Source organism: Oncorhynchus masou, chromosome 28 (assembly GCF_036934945.1).
Source record: "Oncorhynchus masou masou isolate Uvic2021 chromosome 28, UVic_Omas_1.1, whole genome shotgun sequence".
NCBI classification, from domain to species: domain Eukaryota; kingdom Metazoa; phylum Chordata; class Actinopteri; order Salmoniformes; family Salmonidae; genus Oncorhynchus; species Oncorhynchus masou.
The window spans coordinates 20,980,196-20,998,298 of record NC_088239.1 but is presented as its reverse complement, the minus strand read 5'-3'; the positions used below and the strand labels follow the sequence as shown (position 1 = coordinate 20,998,298).

The window sequence follows — 18,103 nt, the reverse complement described above, 5'->3', positions numbered from 1 at the left end:
GAAACTGGTTGACATAGCATGTAATGGGTAAGTAGATCGGTTGTTGTTCAATTTATTTTATTTGTTTTCTGTATACCAAAAGAAAACTGAATGGGAGATCCAACACAAAATGAAAGTACAAGTGAGGAAAAATATAAGCTTCGTCAATATTCTAAACATCTTTTAAACACACTGCCACCATTATTGTTCAATATTCATACCAATACCATCTTCCTTGTGAAAAGAGGCATCATTAAAACCGTTATGGTTCAATAATAATTAAAACCGTGATGAGAGTAATGATAACAATAGCAGAAGTAGTACAGTTATAACAATTGTGATAATCAAGTGACAATGAAAAATGATTAGAATAAAAAGCACGTCTCCATAAAACCTATCTACCTTGGACAATGCAACATTGTGTAATCCCATACTTGAAGCCCTGCAACCCAGTCCTTGTTTTAGACAAATGCTACAGCTCCACACCATTAAAAAAATTATTAGTAATTATGGAGGACATTTTAAAATGTTTAGTCTTTGAGCCCAATATAATGCCTTCCTCATGTTGTGAAGGCTGAAATGCATTAATCTGTAGCTCATGGTAAAAATGTTGGACTGGCTCAAGTGTCAAGCCATGGGAGTTACTTTACAGTTTGCATGAAGAACATCTCTCCTGCTCTCTGCCAACCTCAAGATTGCTTTTTGGTTTTTTTAAATGACAGAAAGCAAAAGAAAGGGTAACTTTGGAATATCAGTTTTTTGTAATATATTTCTTTTTAAAAAATCATTTAGTTTAGCATTTTGTTAAAACTATTAATAGTAACATTATTAATAACAATAATATACAACATAAAACCGAAGGAAAAGGTATTTAGTAGTTTGTGTCCTTCAAAACAGCACCTTCTTTGTTAGCTCCGTCTTGATTTTTTGTATGTCCCTATTGCTTACAAAAAGGTGACTAGAGTACCAAACTGACTCCCTTCTCTTTGTTTCTGGACGAGTTGCATTATTTCTATCCAGTACAAAGATGACAAGTATTAGCTTGCAACCACATGTTTCAAGACAAAAATATATATAAATTAAACCCCAAAAATTCAAACCCTGTTCTTTTCTTGGTCAAGTCTTTTTCATTTGACCTCCACAGGAAGTTGATGTATATTGATGGTTATAAGCAATAGCACTTGTTCCAATCTTATGCAATGATCCGTTGTGGATATTTTCATTGACCAAATAATAAAAAAGGGAGGAAACATACAATTTTCTTGCTCCACATACTCATTCAATAGATCTTGCACACCAGTGATGCATTAATAGATTGGAAATAATTTAACAATAGTTACTGGACTAAGACTCTCCTTGCACGGCGTTAAGGTCTGATCCGTCTTTTGTTTGGAGTTTAATAAGCCAAAACATACCTTTTTTGACAGACTGCAACAAAACAATGTTTCAATTTAATTATTGAGACTCACCATAAGACATCCAACATGCACATATTTCATTAAGTAGAAATACGCTCTGCATAAGAATGCTTAAGAATAAAAACGTTTCATACAATGTGAAACGCATCAAAGTGCTGTATAATGAGTCTGCCCTCTTCAGCCTCTTCTCCCCCCATCTATAGAGGATTGTCATGAAAACAGAGTGAGTTGGTCTCTAGTCCCATAGGGCTCTAGTCAAAAGTAGTGCACTATATAGGGAATATCATACCATTTTAGCCGCAGGCAATGTGCTAACAGGAGGGGATAATAATCTGTTCAGTTTAACGTGCCAATTCTAGTCACAATCAGTTAAAAGTACCTTTAAAATCCAAGTGAAGTGAAAAACACCATCTCTCACTGAACACACTCCACCTGTATCCGAACAAAAAGTTGGGGATACAGATAAAATCAAGACTGCTTTCGTTCAAAGCCACTAAAACAGAGCTACTTTTCATTTGTTCTGGTCAAATCTATCCATGTACAGTCAATCCCAGCAGTCCCAGTCTTATAGGATGCAGTTGGACTAACAAAATGACTTGGGAAGGAGTATACTGCGGGAAATGTAATATCAGACCCAGTCTCAAACAAGTGCCTGGTCCACTATTAAAACTTCAATTTCTAGGAGCACTTATGAGGATAAGAATCTTGCAGTCAGTCATATAATGGCCTAATCGTTTTGCATAAGCAGTCTTTAGGGGATAATACACAAGTATTGTAAGAGTCATTTTAAGGACAAGGATGAGACGACAAGGATTATAACTGCAGACCAGGAAAATATCAAAGAGGACTGGTACATGTTCATCAGTCATTTGATAACTTTTGATTAAGCGTGAAGCAGTGTAACAATAGTCGGTGTATCCAAATGAGTCCAGTTTGGAAACAAGAACTCGGCAGAAAGACGTCCAAGGAGAGGGAGAAAGGGCAACCGAGCCTTTCCAAACATCGAAAACCAAAGGATATTAGCTTGGAAGACCAGTGCCCAATTTTTGTTTCTTAAAATGTAAGGAGCCCAATGGGTCCCGAGTCTCTACCAGCACCGACGGGTGCCTTAGCTGGTACTGCTGGCTGGGGGTGGGGAAGCTGGAGGGTCCTCTACAACAGACCCTAAGGCGGAGACAGAACTGGACCCGGTATCAGATCCGTTGTTGATGATGGTCGCCGGCTGGCCAAAGTTAGTGGTTCTCAGAGTGGCTAGATGTCGAGGGGAGAAGACATGGGATCTTGCTGCTGCTCTGGACTCAAAGCCTGCATTGCAGGCCTCGCACCTGCCTCTCAGCATCTCTCGACCTGCTGGCTGGCCCCTGGCTGGGGGAGAAGATGGCTCCAGGACCGTCAGCTGAACCGGTTTGGGAAGGATAGGACGGTGGGCTCGCAGAGCATTGTACTGCAGATAGCTGCCTGAGCTCATGTCAACCTTCTTGGAGGGATCTGACGACACTGGAGACTAGAAGAGGGAGAGAGAGGGACAGAGAGACAAAGACGTTACTCCAACAAAAAAGGTTAGTGGTGAGTGACCTCAATGTACATATACACACTTCTAGACAAGGAGTAAAGTTTTAGGGACGGTTGCCCAGACACAGATGAAGCCTAGTCCTAGACCAAAAATCCTGCACAGTGGAGATCTCTATTGAAATATATTTTTAATCCAAAACTAGACTTAATCTGTTTCTGGGAAACTAGCCTTCAAAGTAAAAATAATATGAACAACTTCCCACACCAATGCATAGCAAACTGTACAGTCAAATGTCTCACCAGTTTCTCCTGCTGCAGCCTCCAGCGTTTCTCCTTGGCGCGGGTATTCTGGAACCAGATCTGCACCACCTTGAGTGGCAGCCCCAGCTCCGTCCCTACTGCCTCACACTCCAGCGCATTAGGGTGGGCGCACGTCTCATAGCAAGACTGCAGGATGGACAGCTGCAGACAGGACAGGTGTGTGCGCGGCCTGCGGGTGGTGGATTGGTGCAGGAAGCTTCCCTCCGATGGAGCAGTCTTGGCGATGGTGACAATGCTGACAGTGGTCTGAGGGCTTGCGCTTGCTGTTGTGGTGGTGGTTGCTACGGTAGAGGCAGCAGCAGAAATATTGAGCGCAGTGGTGGCAGCAGTGGCGCCGACAACTGTGGGAGCACGGGGGGTTGACAGACCCAACTGTTCCCTAGAAAGTGTGTTGATCTTAAAGGGGCCCTTGGCCGACCAGTAGTTGAGCCCATTTTGTTTTTGAGATGTCGCAGCAAGGGACTTGCTAATTGGAGTAGAGGGCATTTTTGGTACCATGCGGTTAGTGGATCCAGGCCCAGCTAGTGGCTTCTCTTGGTTATGATCATCCACTTCTTCGTCAGAGTCATTTTCCCCAACATCCTCTTCAGGTGTATATTTGGGAAGGGGGCAAGGCGGGGTAGGACGGGTCTCCTTGGGTACGACAGGGGGAGATGGAGCGATGCTTTTGGGGGCGATTTTGACCATTGTGACATTGTTTGTCACCTCCATTTTGGTCTTTGGCACTGCAGACACACTGCTGCTCACGGAGGAAATGGAAGAGGCCACCTCCTTGGGCCTGTTAGGAACTTGGTTTTTGATTTTGACAATTTCCTCTTTCACCTCAGTCTTTGGGAGGGCCAGTACTGGATTGGCTACAGTTGAGACGCTACAGTTGGTGTTTGATTTGGGGGTGCTGGAGAAGATGGGTTGTGACAGTGGCCAGGTGAACTTGATGAGCGGTTTGCCCACTGCTGCCAGAGTGCCATCACTGACGAAGCGAACCTCACCCTTGCGCTCCCGAGCCCGCATGTTCTGGAACCAGATCTGTACAACTTTCTTTGGGAGATGGACCCACTCTGATATCTGCTCAAACTCATGTTTCCCAGGATTTGGATCTTTGAAATAGCAGCCATAAAGCACATCGAGCTGCTCAGCCTGGATGATGGTCCTGGAACGTCTCATGTCCCTGTACCGTCGTGCTTTGGGCCTGCCTTTCTGGTCTCTCTCCTTCTCTTTTTCCCTCTCCCGCTCCTTTTCTCTCTCAATTATGGAGGCGTTCAACCTCTCTGCTGCCCTCATGTAAACAGTGCTGGCCTTAGCCATGTTATTGCCACGGACAAAGCCACTGCTGTTGGACGTTGCTTGCTCAGGTTTGAACTTGACCACACCGAGTCTCCCTTCCTCAGGTAACCCAAAAGCTGTGGGCCTTAGACCTAGCCCGTCAAGCAGACGGCCCTTTTGTGCTGAAGTCTTGTCACCCATGAGAGAGGTGGAGGAAGCAGATGTTGAGCTGTGGCTTTTCCTGATGCTGAGATCTAAAGCAGCCTCACAGTCTCCACCATTAGACATGTAGTGGGAGGTGTGGGTTAGGAGGGAGAGTGGCGATGTAATGAGAGGGTCAGAGAACCGGGTGATGTTAGGAGGATTTGGAAAGGCAGGTACTTTGCCTCCATCTCCTTCTGCAACTCCAAGCCCAACCACTGAGGGAGGGAGAGAGAGAACATAGGGGCTAAGGAATTGAGTAGAGAATGGAGCCAGGGACAGAGACAGAGGGAGGGAGTGTAGAATGCCACTTGGAAGCCCTCGATGGTCAATGGCGATAGAAAGTTGGGAAGGAGGATCAGCTTGGGCCTCTAGTTCCAAATCCACGTCGGGGTCTAATCTCTCCTTCTTGACCTCCACCTCCAACTCCCTCTTTCTCTTTCTTCTCTTTGCTCTCTGAGATGCAGCCTCCTCATCATCATCGTCATCCTCGGCGTCTGAGAGAAACACAGTGGTGGAGCGCAGCACCTTTCCTCCTCCTGAGCCCTTGTCTCCTGCCAGTTCTACCAGAGCCTCCTCTTTAGCAGGGCTGCCTGGCCCCTCCCTCATGGAACCAGTCAGACTGTCCTCCTCACTCACGATGACAGAGGTGTAGAATTCTTCATTGTCTGAATCAGAGGCCAGACACGAGTCCCCTTGGCTCTCCCTCCCCAACTCTTTCCTCCTTCCTCCACTATTGGACAGATCCATTGCGTGACTGCCAGAGGCCTCACCGCTGTCCCTTCCTTCAAGCATATCTATTGTAAGGGCACCTTCCTCCTCTTTGTTATCAAGATGCTTGTATCTTTTACCGTAGGCTGCAATGCTGCGCATGTGCTCTGCGCCCCCAGCTTTCTGCTTTTCTTTGGCGCGTCGGGCGTCAGTGAGCCACTTATGTACTTCCGCCTCGGTGAGCCCCACCTCCCTGCCCAACGACTCACAGTCATCACGGGGAGGACTGGCTGCGTCAGCCCCACTACGCGACTCCAGAAACGCACGCAGAACCTGTATCTGGAACTCTGACAGTATCGGGGGCACTGGGGAGAAGTGCCGAGCCCTCAAATTAGCATGGGGATTAGTTGGATCAGAGGAATTTAAGGCGCGTTTAAAGGGGCTCAATTTTGGTGACAAAACAGAGGCACAAGGGCTTGTGCCAACTTGAGATTTTTGAAGGGTACAATCAGGGCTAAGCATAAGATTTAAAGTGGTAGGACTTAGGCTTGAGTTGCTGGTAACAGACGGTGAGCGGTCAATACACTTGTCAATGTCCTCCCCTTTTCCATCTGCAGAGTTCCCTTCGTATGTTGTGCCATCTTTCATTTCATTATCTTCATCTATCCTACATGACTCAACCCTGTTATTTTTGCTTACTAAGGCGCCGATGAGATCTTGTGCATATCCTTTACTGTCCTCCTCAAAAATCTCTCTTTCTCCATCACATTCCAGGGGCCAATTTTTCCCTTTTTCAGCCTTAAGTGACCTTTTCTCAATTGTCGTCTCGTTCGTCTCTTCCTTCAATTTGCTCTTGTTTGTTTGGTTGTCTTCTGAACAGGTTTGTGTGGTTGCTTGGAGGTCGACAGCTGGCCACTGGTTCTGTAAGCTACTGAGTCTTTGGGCCAGGATAGCTTGCTGGGCAGCATTGAGACCTAGAAGGGGAACAGACTGTGTCAAAAGCTCTGGGTTTAGACTCTGGCTTTGCGTTTGGAGCCCATTCACGATAAAGGGCATGAGCATCTGATGCTGGGGTATGAGCTGAGGTGTGGCTGTGGCAGGGGACGCCCCAGCCGCAAACAGAGAGGGGAGGAGGGAGTGCGAGAGAGAGCTTGGGCTGGACGTGAGGAGGGTGAGAAAGGCAGAGACTGCCTGAGCAGAGGCTACAGGGGAGGAAAGCAGCGAGGGAGCCGGCTGAGTTTGAATAGGTTCTCCGTCTTTGGTAGTCATTGCTGCTGCTGTCAGGCTTGCCGGGATGACACAATTACTGCTGGTGGTGCAAACCAACTGTGCAGTGCTGCCCCCAGAGGTAACAAGTAAGTTAGTAGCCATGTTGTTACTTCCCGAATTTCCAGTTGCACCGTTGGCAGAGATTACTGCATTTCTGCTGCGGGTCTGGTGCAAAACAGATTTCAAATGACTCTCCAGGGTAATGGCATGGTTGTAAGAGACTCGACACACAGCGCACTGGTAGGGCTTGTTTGATAAATATGGCCGAGACAGAAAAGAGACTGAGGGAGCAGGGGTGTCATTTTCCCCACCCTGTTTTAGGGATCCTGTTCTCATCCGTTGCACATGGGATGCAGAGTTGTAGTGAACACACAATGTGGTCCTGGTAGGAAAAGCCTCTAAGCACGCATTACATTTGAATGGACGGCTGTCATCGCCATCAGCCATTACACCATTTTTTCCTGTGGACTTTTCATTGTCGACAAGTGTTTCTGTGGACTGATCGCTCTCCTGATCCGACTCCAAGACAACTCCACCTCCCTCCGGGTCTTTCACTTCAACTTCCTTATCCATCTCTTTGTCGCCAGGCCCAATGAGAGTGTGCCTACTGTTGTAATTCTGCTGGGGTCCTTCAGAGTTCTCATTATTTTGACATGGGTCTGAGAGAGAGTCTGAAGCTTCTAAAAGCTTTAGTTGTAATGATGCAGCATCTGATGTGAAGCAGAAAGACAAGATATTTCAGCAGGTGTTTTGGGTCCATGGAACCTTGACAGATCCTGATTAACTGACAACATAAATACAGTCATAGCATATTGATACTTTTAGGACTAAACCTTCAAGGAACAGGCGTTTAAAATTAACACAAGCTAATTGTTTAGGCTACTCAATATGTCAATGTGCTTGTATCCATTCAAATAATGCATAACTAAAATTCATAGACAGTGCAAAACTGTAGGTAATGCTGTTAATCAGAGGACAAACTCACCTGTATCATGCTTAACATCGGTGTCCACTCCACTCGCCCCCTGTTTGGGAGCAGCCTGGTAAAGAGAGAAAACTAACATTTTACCTTAAGACTCAATTTCGCAGACACAGGAACCCACTGCTTAGTGCTGCAATCCAACAGAGCATCTTGGTATAAATTGGTGACTCGTTCTATGATTCTATGACCTGCCAACCCTTTAAGAGTACCAGACGCACGCGGTAAATTGGAGATTCAACTCGCGCGCAGAAAACGCCAAATTGGAGTTCTCTTTCCCCCAGCACGCTCGTGAGCGCACTGTCTGCGAGTCTGATCGCAATTATAGAACTATACCAAATAAATTCTACAAAAGGTTGGAATACTTACTTGACAGCATTCCATTTACACAGATGGTAAAAATCACTAACAAGATCTAATTAGAAAGAACACAAAGGGCCTTTATTCTTGGAGTTTTTAAAATTTTATTAAACAAATAAGTTAGTCTCAGGTTGCGTGATCCTCGTAATGTTGTGGAAAATACAACTAATGGGATGCAGAATTAAAATGTATATCACACTCGCACAAATGCAACAAGTTACTCGTATTTTAATTTAAATTTCTTTCACGAGCAAATGCGAGTGAAGTGCTGGCACTTTCGAGCCCACTGAATGTCCATCTTATGTTTGCTTGAAACAATTAGTGTTTACCTTTCCAGAACACATGGAGTCGAAAAGGGATTTGTCCATGTGTTTACATACAGCTGACAGTCGGCAAACCCAGCATCACAACAAACAGGAGGGGCAGACACGGGGTAGCTACGTCGAAAAATTAGGTATTAATCTCCATTGACTCAAACTCTGTACATGTCTGTGTGTTGCCACTCGAAAAAAAAACAGGCCCTATTCATTTCTGCGTACTTTTAACTCAGATCTCGTATATGGACAGAGAATTGCGTAGTAGGTACGAAAAATGTGTGCATGTTAGAAGGTCTGTATAATAATGCACTAAATAAAGATTTGGCACATTGCACAAGTTACGTATCGTGAAATACAGTACCAGTCAAAAATTTGGCAACACCTACTCATTCAAGGGTTTTTCTTTCTTTTCACATTGTAGAATAATAATGAAGACATCAAAAACATGAAATAACACATATGGAATCATGTAGTAACCCCCAAAAAGTTATTTTATATTTGAGATTATTCAAAGTAGCCACCCTTTGCCTTGATGACAGCTTTGCACACTCTTGGCATTCTCTCAACCAGCTTCCTGAGGTAGTCACCTGGAATGCATTTCAATTAACAGGTGTGCCTTGTTAAAAGTTCATTTGTGGAATTTCTTTCCTTCTTAATGTGTTTGAGCCAGTCAGTTGTATTGTGACAAGGTAGGGGTGGTATACAGAAGAGAGCCCTATTTGGTAAAAGACCAAGTTCATATTATGTCAAGTACAGCTCAAATAAGCAAAGAGAAACAACAGTCCATCATTACTTTAAGGCATGGTCAGTCAAACCGGAAAATGTCAAAACTTTTGAAGTTTCTTCAAGTGCTGTCGCAAAAACCATCAAGCGCTATGATGAAACTGGCTCTCACGAGGAACGCCACAGGAAAGGAGGACCCAGAGTTACCTCTGCTGCAGAGGATAAGTTCATTGGAGTTACCAGCCTCAGAAATGGCAGCCCAAATAAATGCTTCACAGAGTTCAAGTAACAGACAACATCAACTGTTCAGAGGAGACTGTTTGAGCCAGACCTTGGTCAAATTGTTGCAAAGAAACCACTACTAAAGGACACCAATAAGAAGAAGAGACTTGCTTGGGCCAAGAAACCCAAGCAATGGACATTAGACGGGTGGAAATCTGTCCTTCGGTCTGATATGTCCAAAATTGAGATTTTTGGTTCCAACCACCGTGTCTTTGTGAGTGGATGATCTCTGCATGTGTAGTTCCCACTGTGAAGCATTGAGGTGGTGGTGTGATGGTGTTTTGCTGGTGACACGGTCAGTGATTTATTTAGAATTCAAGGCACACTTAACCAGCATGGCCACCACAACATTCTGCAGTGATAAGCCATCCCATCTGGTTAGCACTTAGTTGGACTATCATTTGTTTTTCAACAGGATAATGACCCAACACACCTCCAGGCTGTGTAAGGACAATTTTATCAAGAAGGTGAGTGATGGAGTTCTGCATCCGATGACCTGGCCTCCACCATCACCTGGCCTCAACCCAATTCAGATGGTTTGGGATGAGTTGTACCACAGAGTGAAGGAAACTCATCCAACAAGTGCTCAGCATATGTGGGAACTCCTTAAAGAGGTGAAGCTGGTTGAGAGAATGCCAGGAGTGTGCAAAGCTGTCATCTAGGCAAAGGGTGGCTACTTAGAAAAACTCAAATATATTTTGATTTGTTTAACACATAGTTACTACATGATTCCATATGCTGTTACATCATAGTTTTGATGTCTTCACTATTATTCTACAGTGTAGAAAATAGTAAAATTAAAGAAACTCTTTAATGAGTAAGTGTGTCCAAACTTTTGACTAGTACTGTATATTGAGGCAAATTTATAGACAGTAGTAAAATAGAACTCAACTGAATATACATTAAATGTTTTTAAATATTCTTGAATTATATAGGCCTACGTAGTTTATACTGTAGGCCATTTATCTTTTAAAGCAGTCATCTTGGTTTCCTGAAGCATATTTTTATTTGCTTGTTTGTAACAGTTAAAGACTTGCAACTTTGTAGTTGTCGTCAACTTCATTGTGAGGTTAACAGTCAGACAGAACCATTTGATGATGTTTAGTGGAGATCTGTCTATAAAGTGGCACGGTACACACAAAAAAAACTGCTTACGACGCAATTAGCTGTTCTATGAGTGGTCTAAGGCAGTCCGAAACTAACAAGCGTTTTCAAATGCAGCTTTAGTAACAATGGTTTTTGGAAACAGCTCGGAGATTTAACCATGTTCTTACAAAGATTCTAAGTTAGTTAAACTTATTCTTAAGAGGCTTTTGGGAAACGTTCTAAAATACTACAATAACATATACAAATAATGCATGTACAATAATTGAAAATGTATTATATTTGATGTCATCCAATAATCATTAATTAAACACAGACACAAAAGTCAAGTTCTGTTGACTCATGCGATGGGAGAAAAAATAAATAAATACTAGTCCAGAATGAACTTGCATTGCACTACTTACAATGTCCAGCAACTTGTCTACACAGTTAGGAAGCACACTATGTCCATCATTCAGGTGCAGAGCAAGGGAGCCCCTGTCTGGTAACCCTTGTTGACACAGGGGGCACAACCACACCGCCACTCCGTTGCGGTCAACGCACACTGTCTCACCAGACTCCTCCTGCAAGATCGAAATGTATTTTAGTGGAATTAAAAATATTTATTTTAAATCATGACCAAGGGTGTTTCTCTGTAGAACCAACATAAAAGCTAAACAGTGCAAATGTTCAGTAAGTATGTTGGAAATAAAAATAAACCTAAACAGAAAGTAATCCAAGTTCAGCCTCAATATAGATAATTAACTATTAGATAACAGAAATAGATAGCCTAATTGTTTAGGCTACATTAGACCTACCTAAATTGGTATCAATTAAACTTGGTCCAAATCAATTAAATCAACTTCAAATTAAATTCCTCTGAGGACTACAATTAACAAATTAACAGTGCAATAATTTTTTTTTTTACATTTCTGACATGTAATTGCAATGTCATGTGACACGAAGAAACATTTAAACCACTTCAATTAAAATATAAGTGAATGGCCTGAATATTGACCTTGACCAGCATAAACTGCCAGCGACGAGCATGATATTTAGGGTCATGCAAAACATGTCGTTTTATAACTAATAAGCGAATAATAGCCATTTGAACATCATACACACACTAACGTTAACAAAATAGCCTAATGGCCAACATACCTCACCATGAGAACTCAATGCAGTATTGTCCTTTTCCAATGCTACTCGGCAGAAATTGAATTTTGTGGTTAGGTTTAACGACTTACATCGTCGCTATTATTAAGATCCAAATTTGAATACTACTAAATTAATCGAGGCGCGATAAAAACAAAAACAAATCCCAAATACCAACACTTGTATTTGCCCACTTCCTTCCTCACCAATTATCTAGCCGTGCCCAGAAAATATCGTTTAACCAGCAAGGTTGCATGATTATTATAGTTGAGAAAGTGCAGTGAGTAATAAAACATAGTTTAAGGCTATATATAACAACGGCGTGGATAAAAATGCCCAAATGGCTCGTGATTCTTTAGCTAATTAACGTCCAACCTAATTAGCTACGCCGAAGTGTTGAATCAATTAGCTAGCAAGCTAGCTAGCGTTAGTTAGCCAAGCTATCGACGTCGCAATAGTTGTTTCTAGCTTGTGTTATGAAATGCAAGAAACACACTAACTCTGTCCTGCAAATATCAGACGGTTAAAAACTGAGACTCGAAACTACGTACCGCCTTGTCTATTCATTAACGTTGCGAAATTAAACAAAAGGACCAAAATAACAGTCGTGGCACTTAGCCTACTAGCTAACAAGAACTTAACCCGTCGCTGTCAAGCTTCCTCAACTAGTCAAAAAAAAAAACTAAGCCCAGGTGTATATGGCTACACATTCGGAAGTATACCGATCTACTACAAATAGATACACTGTAGGCTTTAGATATTCCGTCCAAAACATCGGCCTCGAGTGCTTCACTTATCCCTCGGATTGTGGGCTGCCAATCGGGGATCCAGTATTACACCACCCGCAGCCTGCTCAACAGCGCAAATTGAGGCCTACATGGACTAAGCTATTTAATTAATGAATATGGGTTCCCTTTACAGATGTGTAAAAAACGGCGCGCCCCCTACTCCCCCACCATTCCACAAAATCTGATAACACATTTTAATGATCTACTTCATTATACAAAATATTTAGTATTTATGAACATCTCTACAATCATTTTAGATGGCTTCGTGCAATAATTGACAAAAGAATCTAATGCTAAGCTACTTGAAACAGACTACTTGCACACTGCGCACGGCAAAAGGGGTGGTGGGGTGAAAAGAAACGGAGACGGAGGTTGAAAAGTTTGGAATTTAATGTTCGAATCCGGTGAATAGAACCATTTGATATACAACATTCATCTTTCGATTGAAACTATAATTTGCACAGCAATCTTTCAAACGCACAATCACAATTAAGCAAACGGCAATATCGTTTAATTAACTTCAGAGCAATTAGCTAATGCATTTACCTGCATGGTCGTCGCTCCAGCGCACGCTTCCTCTCGCTCTTTAAAACTGAAAAGTTTTCTCTTGCTCGCCCTCCCTCGCCTGTTCTCTCCCTCCCTCATTCGCCCTCTCTCTTTCCCCTCTTCCCTCTAGTAAACACACGACAGCTCCCCCCAAGGCTGATATCTATTCAGTAGGGAAGAATACATTTGGCGTCACTATAAAACCTTTATGTAACAATATTAGTTTATTCAGATAGCCTAATATTTGTCTCGTCGAACCAGTGCTGCAGTTTAATGTAATGAAGCATGATGAGAGGGACTCTCCAGAGCCATGTCCCTTGATCTGAAAAAGCATTTGTAGAATTCAATCAATCGGATTGCATACCCAAAATCCTGAACCTCTATGGAGTCATCAGATTAGGATGAAAATAAACAAGCAGGGCGAATAGCCTACATATTGAAATGTTAAACAATCACAACATGCATAGAACATGTATCTAGACAAAACGCTGCGTAAAATTTTACATCTACTTATAATCATGGTGAGACAATATATGTCTTTGATTCGAGCTATTTGGTCTCTATTTCGTTTCTCAATCCATCAGTAGGCTATTGAATGAGATTGGCATTTCCCAATTAGGCCTAATAGGACCCCTGTCCAATTAGGACACTTGTTACAGTATGTTCACCAAGCCCTTTTATAATACTGTACATCATATTGTGTAGTACTGCATGACAATAGTTTAATTATTCACGAAATATGGGGGATTACGGTTATAACAAAAATACAAATAGTATAGATTATAGGTCTAAAAACGGTACTAACAGTGGTTTTCCAATCTCTGTAAAGTAATTGTTCTGCGTTATTATGACGGGCTATGATGCTCATGAATGCAGTAAGCACCTAGGTGTCCACACTGCGCCTGCCTAAAATACTTGCGGCTGTCAGTGATTTAGTGAAAGCTCAATCAACAGTCTTGAACCTATTTTACAAGACTGTTGAATCGGTAATAGCGGTCGTTAAATGGAGGTGAGGTGTAGCCTATATGAAATGTTTAACGCTAATGTACTAATCTAGTGTTACTCCTGCACGCGCTCTGTATTACAGATCGTAGCGACGTTTCCACACGGCAGCAAGGCCAATATTGGGATTTATCATGTGAATTTATCATGTGTAGTTGTTAGATCAATTTATTTCACAGTGAGCATTTTGATGCTGATAAATTTGTGTCATTACAGAGTACAATGAGTGTGGAAGTGGAGAGGAAATTTGTCTGTGACGCTGACATTCAGAAACAATTGGAAGAGATAGGAGGTGTGTAGCCTCCAAGTTGTACCATTGTGCCCAGAGGGCATCTCCATAACTCTTGATTTTATATTAGAAACACCAAAAAATATGATTTATGTGGGCTACTTACAATATGCACCATTTTAATGTATAATGTGGGCTAACTACTAGATTAATTATAGTGGAATGCTGCTGATGAAGGTTGGTAAAGAAAGCTCAAATGTAGACTACACTGTTCATTTAGTTTTATCAGGACAGATTTTATTTCTAATACTTACTTGATATCATTTCTCAGTATACTTAGAAATTAAAAACAAAATTGCATCCTTTTCAGCAGTGAAAACTATTCATTCAAACGATATGTAATACATTTTCTCTGCACCCTTCCCTCTTTCTTGCAACTTTTCTCTCACCAGCGGTGTGTATTGGTCAGAAACAATTCCAAGACAAGTATTTTGACACCCCAGACTTCCTTCTCACCTTGAGAGATGTGTGGTTGCGTTGTCGCCAGGGATGTTGGGAACTCAAATGCACTACAGTTACAAAGGCAGAAGACATAGTGGGGGAGCCTCAGAAGGCAGAACTGTGTTCACGCTATCAGGAGATAACCAATCTGTCTCAAATTCAGTTGAAAGTGAGAGAGTTCATGACAGAAGGTAATGGGGAGCAAAAAACTGCCAACCAGACGCACCCAGTGGTCCATCAAGACACACCCAAAACTGAAGGTGCAGAGAATTGCCCTACAGGGAATGAGTCCTGGCTAATGGAGCTGAATCTGGTTTGCTTTGCAGAGTTCACAACACAGAGGTGTTCATTCACTTTTGGGGGGGAAGGAGATGAAAGTGGAGTGCGTGTAGACCTTGACCAGGCCGACTTTGGCTATTGTGTAGGGGAGATAGAGGTTCTCGTGCCACAGGGAGAAGACATTCAGTCTGCACTGAGGAAGATTGAAAAGACTGCCCAAAGACTGGGTGAGCAGGGGATGCTGGGTATCAGTCATTTATGCACTTATTATTCTTTCTCTTTTAATTTTCATGGTAATGCTTGTTTCTGCCAGAAAGCATGCATCATACAGATTGATGGCATATATGTATTGTACGAATGTCTTCTTATAGATAATTTGGTAGCACTTTATGTTACATCATGGAATAAAATGGTGATAACATGGTAATAGTAATGTAACAAATTATTTATACTCACAATAAAACATTCATAACCGTTAATTTCAGTATAATTACATTCATGTTTAAGGGTAATAGTTTGTTATAAGATTTTAAGGATGAAATAAGAGTTTAATAAGGAAAATGGTTGGAAAAAGGGATCTGTATTGTTACCCCTCTATACTATGGCACAAAGTATGTGGTGTAACCCTGAAATAAGAATATAATTATACTGAAATTACGGGGTATCTGGGCAAATAACGTTTCAATGTGAGTAACTATAACTTGTTACCATATCATTACCATGTTATTACAACTTTATTCTGTGCTGTAATGTCACATTTTACAGTTAATTTTGTATTTATGTTATATTTATTTTAGAAATATTTAATATTTTCTTTATTTTTCCCTATTTCACCCTCTCCCCCTCATCTTTAGGTTTGTCTGGCGATCAGAGGGTTCAAGGAAAAATGGATGTGTACCTGCAAAGATACTGCCCAGAACACTATGCAAAATTACTAAGTGCATATATATTGTAAGAAATAGTAGCTGGAAGGTAGCTGACTAATGTCATTGAAAATTCTGCATGTCCTTAACTTTATCTAATTCAAGTGGTTAACACAAAAATTATGGTCTATCTTTGTTATTACAATAAACAATGAAAATATATTATGATTGTTGCCCTTGATTTTGCTATCACAAGACATAATTTCATAATCTCATATGTCCTGCTATGCTGTCTGGGTGTCATCGGCCCAGTACATGGTATTCAACCACTTCTAAAGAATAATGAACTACCACCCTGTCCACTTGCAGAGTCACTGAATGATAATGACATCTGCCATTCAGCATGTTTTGGATCCACTTTTGCTGGAGACATAGGATGATTGGGAATAGGAATGTCTTCCAACCTCTTATCTCCACATGGTGTGGTTGGTCTTGTCCTGCTTACCGACCTTGAAATAACAAATCAACTAATACCATTGAGTTAGTATAGTATATAATAATCCCTTGCCAAATGAAATACAAAACTTTTTTTTTTAAAGATCATGTGCAATCATGCATTAAGATAGTTGTGTACCTACAGTTGAAGTAGGTCGGTTAGGACATCTTCAATGTGCATCACACAAGTAATTTTTCCAACAATTGTTTACAGACAAATTATTTGACTTACAGTTCACTGCATCACAATTCCAGTGGGTCAGACGTTTACATACATTAAGTTGACTGTGCCCTTAAACAGCTTGGAAAATTCCAGAAAATTATGTCATGGCTCTGGAAGCTTCTGATAGGCTAATTGACATAATTTGAGTCATTTGGAGGTGTAGCTGTATTTCATTTCCTACCTTCAAACTCAGTGCCTCTTTGCTTGACATCATGGGAAAATAAAGAAATCAGCCAAGACCCCAGAAAAAGAATTGTAGACCTCCACAAGTCTGGTTCATCCTTGGGAGCAATTTCCAAATGCCCGAAGGCACCACATTCATCTGTACAAACAATAGTACCCAAGTGTAAACACCATGGGACCACGCAGCCGTCATACCGCTCAGGAAGGAGATGCATACTTTGGTGTGGAAAGTGCAAATCAATCCCAGAACAACAGCAAAGGACCTTGTGAAGATGCTGGAGGAAACAGGTACAAAAGTATATTTTTCCACAGTAAAAAGAGTCCTATATCGACATAACCTGAAAGGCCGCTCAGCAAGGAAGAAGCCACTGCTCCAAAACCGCCATAAAAAAAGCCAGGCTACGGTTTGCAACTGCACATGGGGACAAAGCTCGTACATTTTGGAGAAATGTCTGATGAAACAAAAATAGAACTGTTTGGCCATAATGACCATCGTTATGTTTGGAGGAAAAAGGGGAAGGCTTGCAAGCTGAAGAACACCATCCGAACTGTGAAGCACAGGGGTGGCAGCATCATGTTGTGGGGGTGCTTTGCTGCAGGAGGGACTGGTGCACTTCACAAAATAAATGGCATCATGAGGCAGGAACATTATGTGGAAATATTGAATCAACATCTCAAGACATCAGTCAGGAAGTTAAAGCTTGGTCACAAATGGGTCTTTCAAATGGACAATGAGAAAATGGCTTAAGGACAACAAAGTCAAGGTATTGGCGTGGCCATCAGAAAGCCCTGACCTCAATCCTATAGAAGATTTGTGGGCAGAACTGAAAAACGTGTGCGAGCAAGGAGGCCAACAAACCTGACTCAGTTACACCAGCTCTGTCAGGAGGAATGCCAAAATTCACCCAGTCTATTGTGGAAGGCTACTTGAAACATTTAACCCAAGTTAAACAATTTAAAGGCAATGCTATCAAATACTAATTGAGTGTATGTAAACTTCTGACCTACTGGGAATGTGATGGAATAAATAAAAGCTGAAATGAATAATTCTCTCTCCTATTATTCTGACTTTTCACATTATTAAAATAAAGTGGTGATCCTAACTGACCTAAAACAGGGATTTTTTTACTAGGATTAAATGTCAGGAATTGTGAAAAACTGAGTTTAAATGTTTTTGGCAAAGGTGTATGTAAACTTCTGACATTAACTGTATATCTATAATAAACTAAAAATATATATTTTTAAGAAATATTAACAAAAACAAATGTATATCAGCCATATGAGATTAGGCTAGCTTGGGGAAGTGCTAGGTAAAGTGCTAAACCTTATGTCATCTCTATAATGTGTTGCTATCCCTGCGGTTTTTTGGATGTCCTCATTTCAGAGTTTTCCTGTGGAGAATGCCATCCATGTGTAGAGTT

The 18,103-nt window shown here is 41.8% G+C and overlaps 2 protein-coding genes across 3 annotated transcripts; one reads left to right on the top strand and one right to left on the bottom strand.

Annotated features, from left to right (window-relative positions):
• Positions 1-21: 21 nt before the first annotated feature.
• On the bottom strand, positions 22-13,010 carry zfhx2 (zinc finger homeobox 2). The gene is made up of 5 exons (XM_064941552.1): positions 12,908-13,010; positions 10,844-11,002; positions 7,660-7,714; positions 3,210-7,384; positions 22-2,901 (listed from the first exon to the last, which is right to left on the bottom strand). Exons 1-5 carry the CDS (start codon positions 13,004-13,006, stop codon positions 2,506-2,508), a joined length of 4,884 nt encoding a protein of 1,627 aa, XP_064797624.1. The 5' UTR covers positions 13,007-13,010; the 3' UTR covers positions 22-2,505.
• A 798-nt stretch (positions 13,011-13,808) lies between these two features.
• thtpa (thiamine triphosphatase) lies at positions 13,809-15,997 on the top strand. 2 transcript variants are annotated; one of them, XM_064941554.1, is made up of 5 exons: positions 13,809-13,916; positions 14,126-14,201; positions 14,591-14,830; positions 14,966-15,145; positions 15,773-15,997. In XM_064941554.1, exons 1-5 carry the CDS (start codon positions 13,911-13,913, stop codon positions 15,871-15,873), a joined length of 603 nt encoding a protein of 200 aa, XP_064797626.1. In that variant the 5' UTR covers positions 13,809-13,910; the 3' UTR covers positions 15,874-15,997. The 2 variants fall into 2 exon arrangements, with proteins under 2 accessions (XP_064797626.1, XP_064797625.1); XM_064941553.1 differs by having other exon boundaries at positions 14,591-15,145.
• The last annotated feature ends 2,106 nt before the right edge of the window (positions 15,998-18,103 follow it).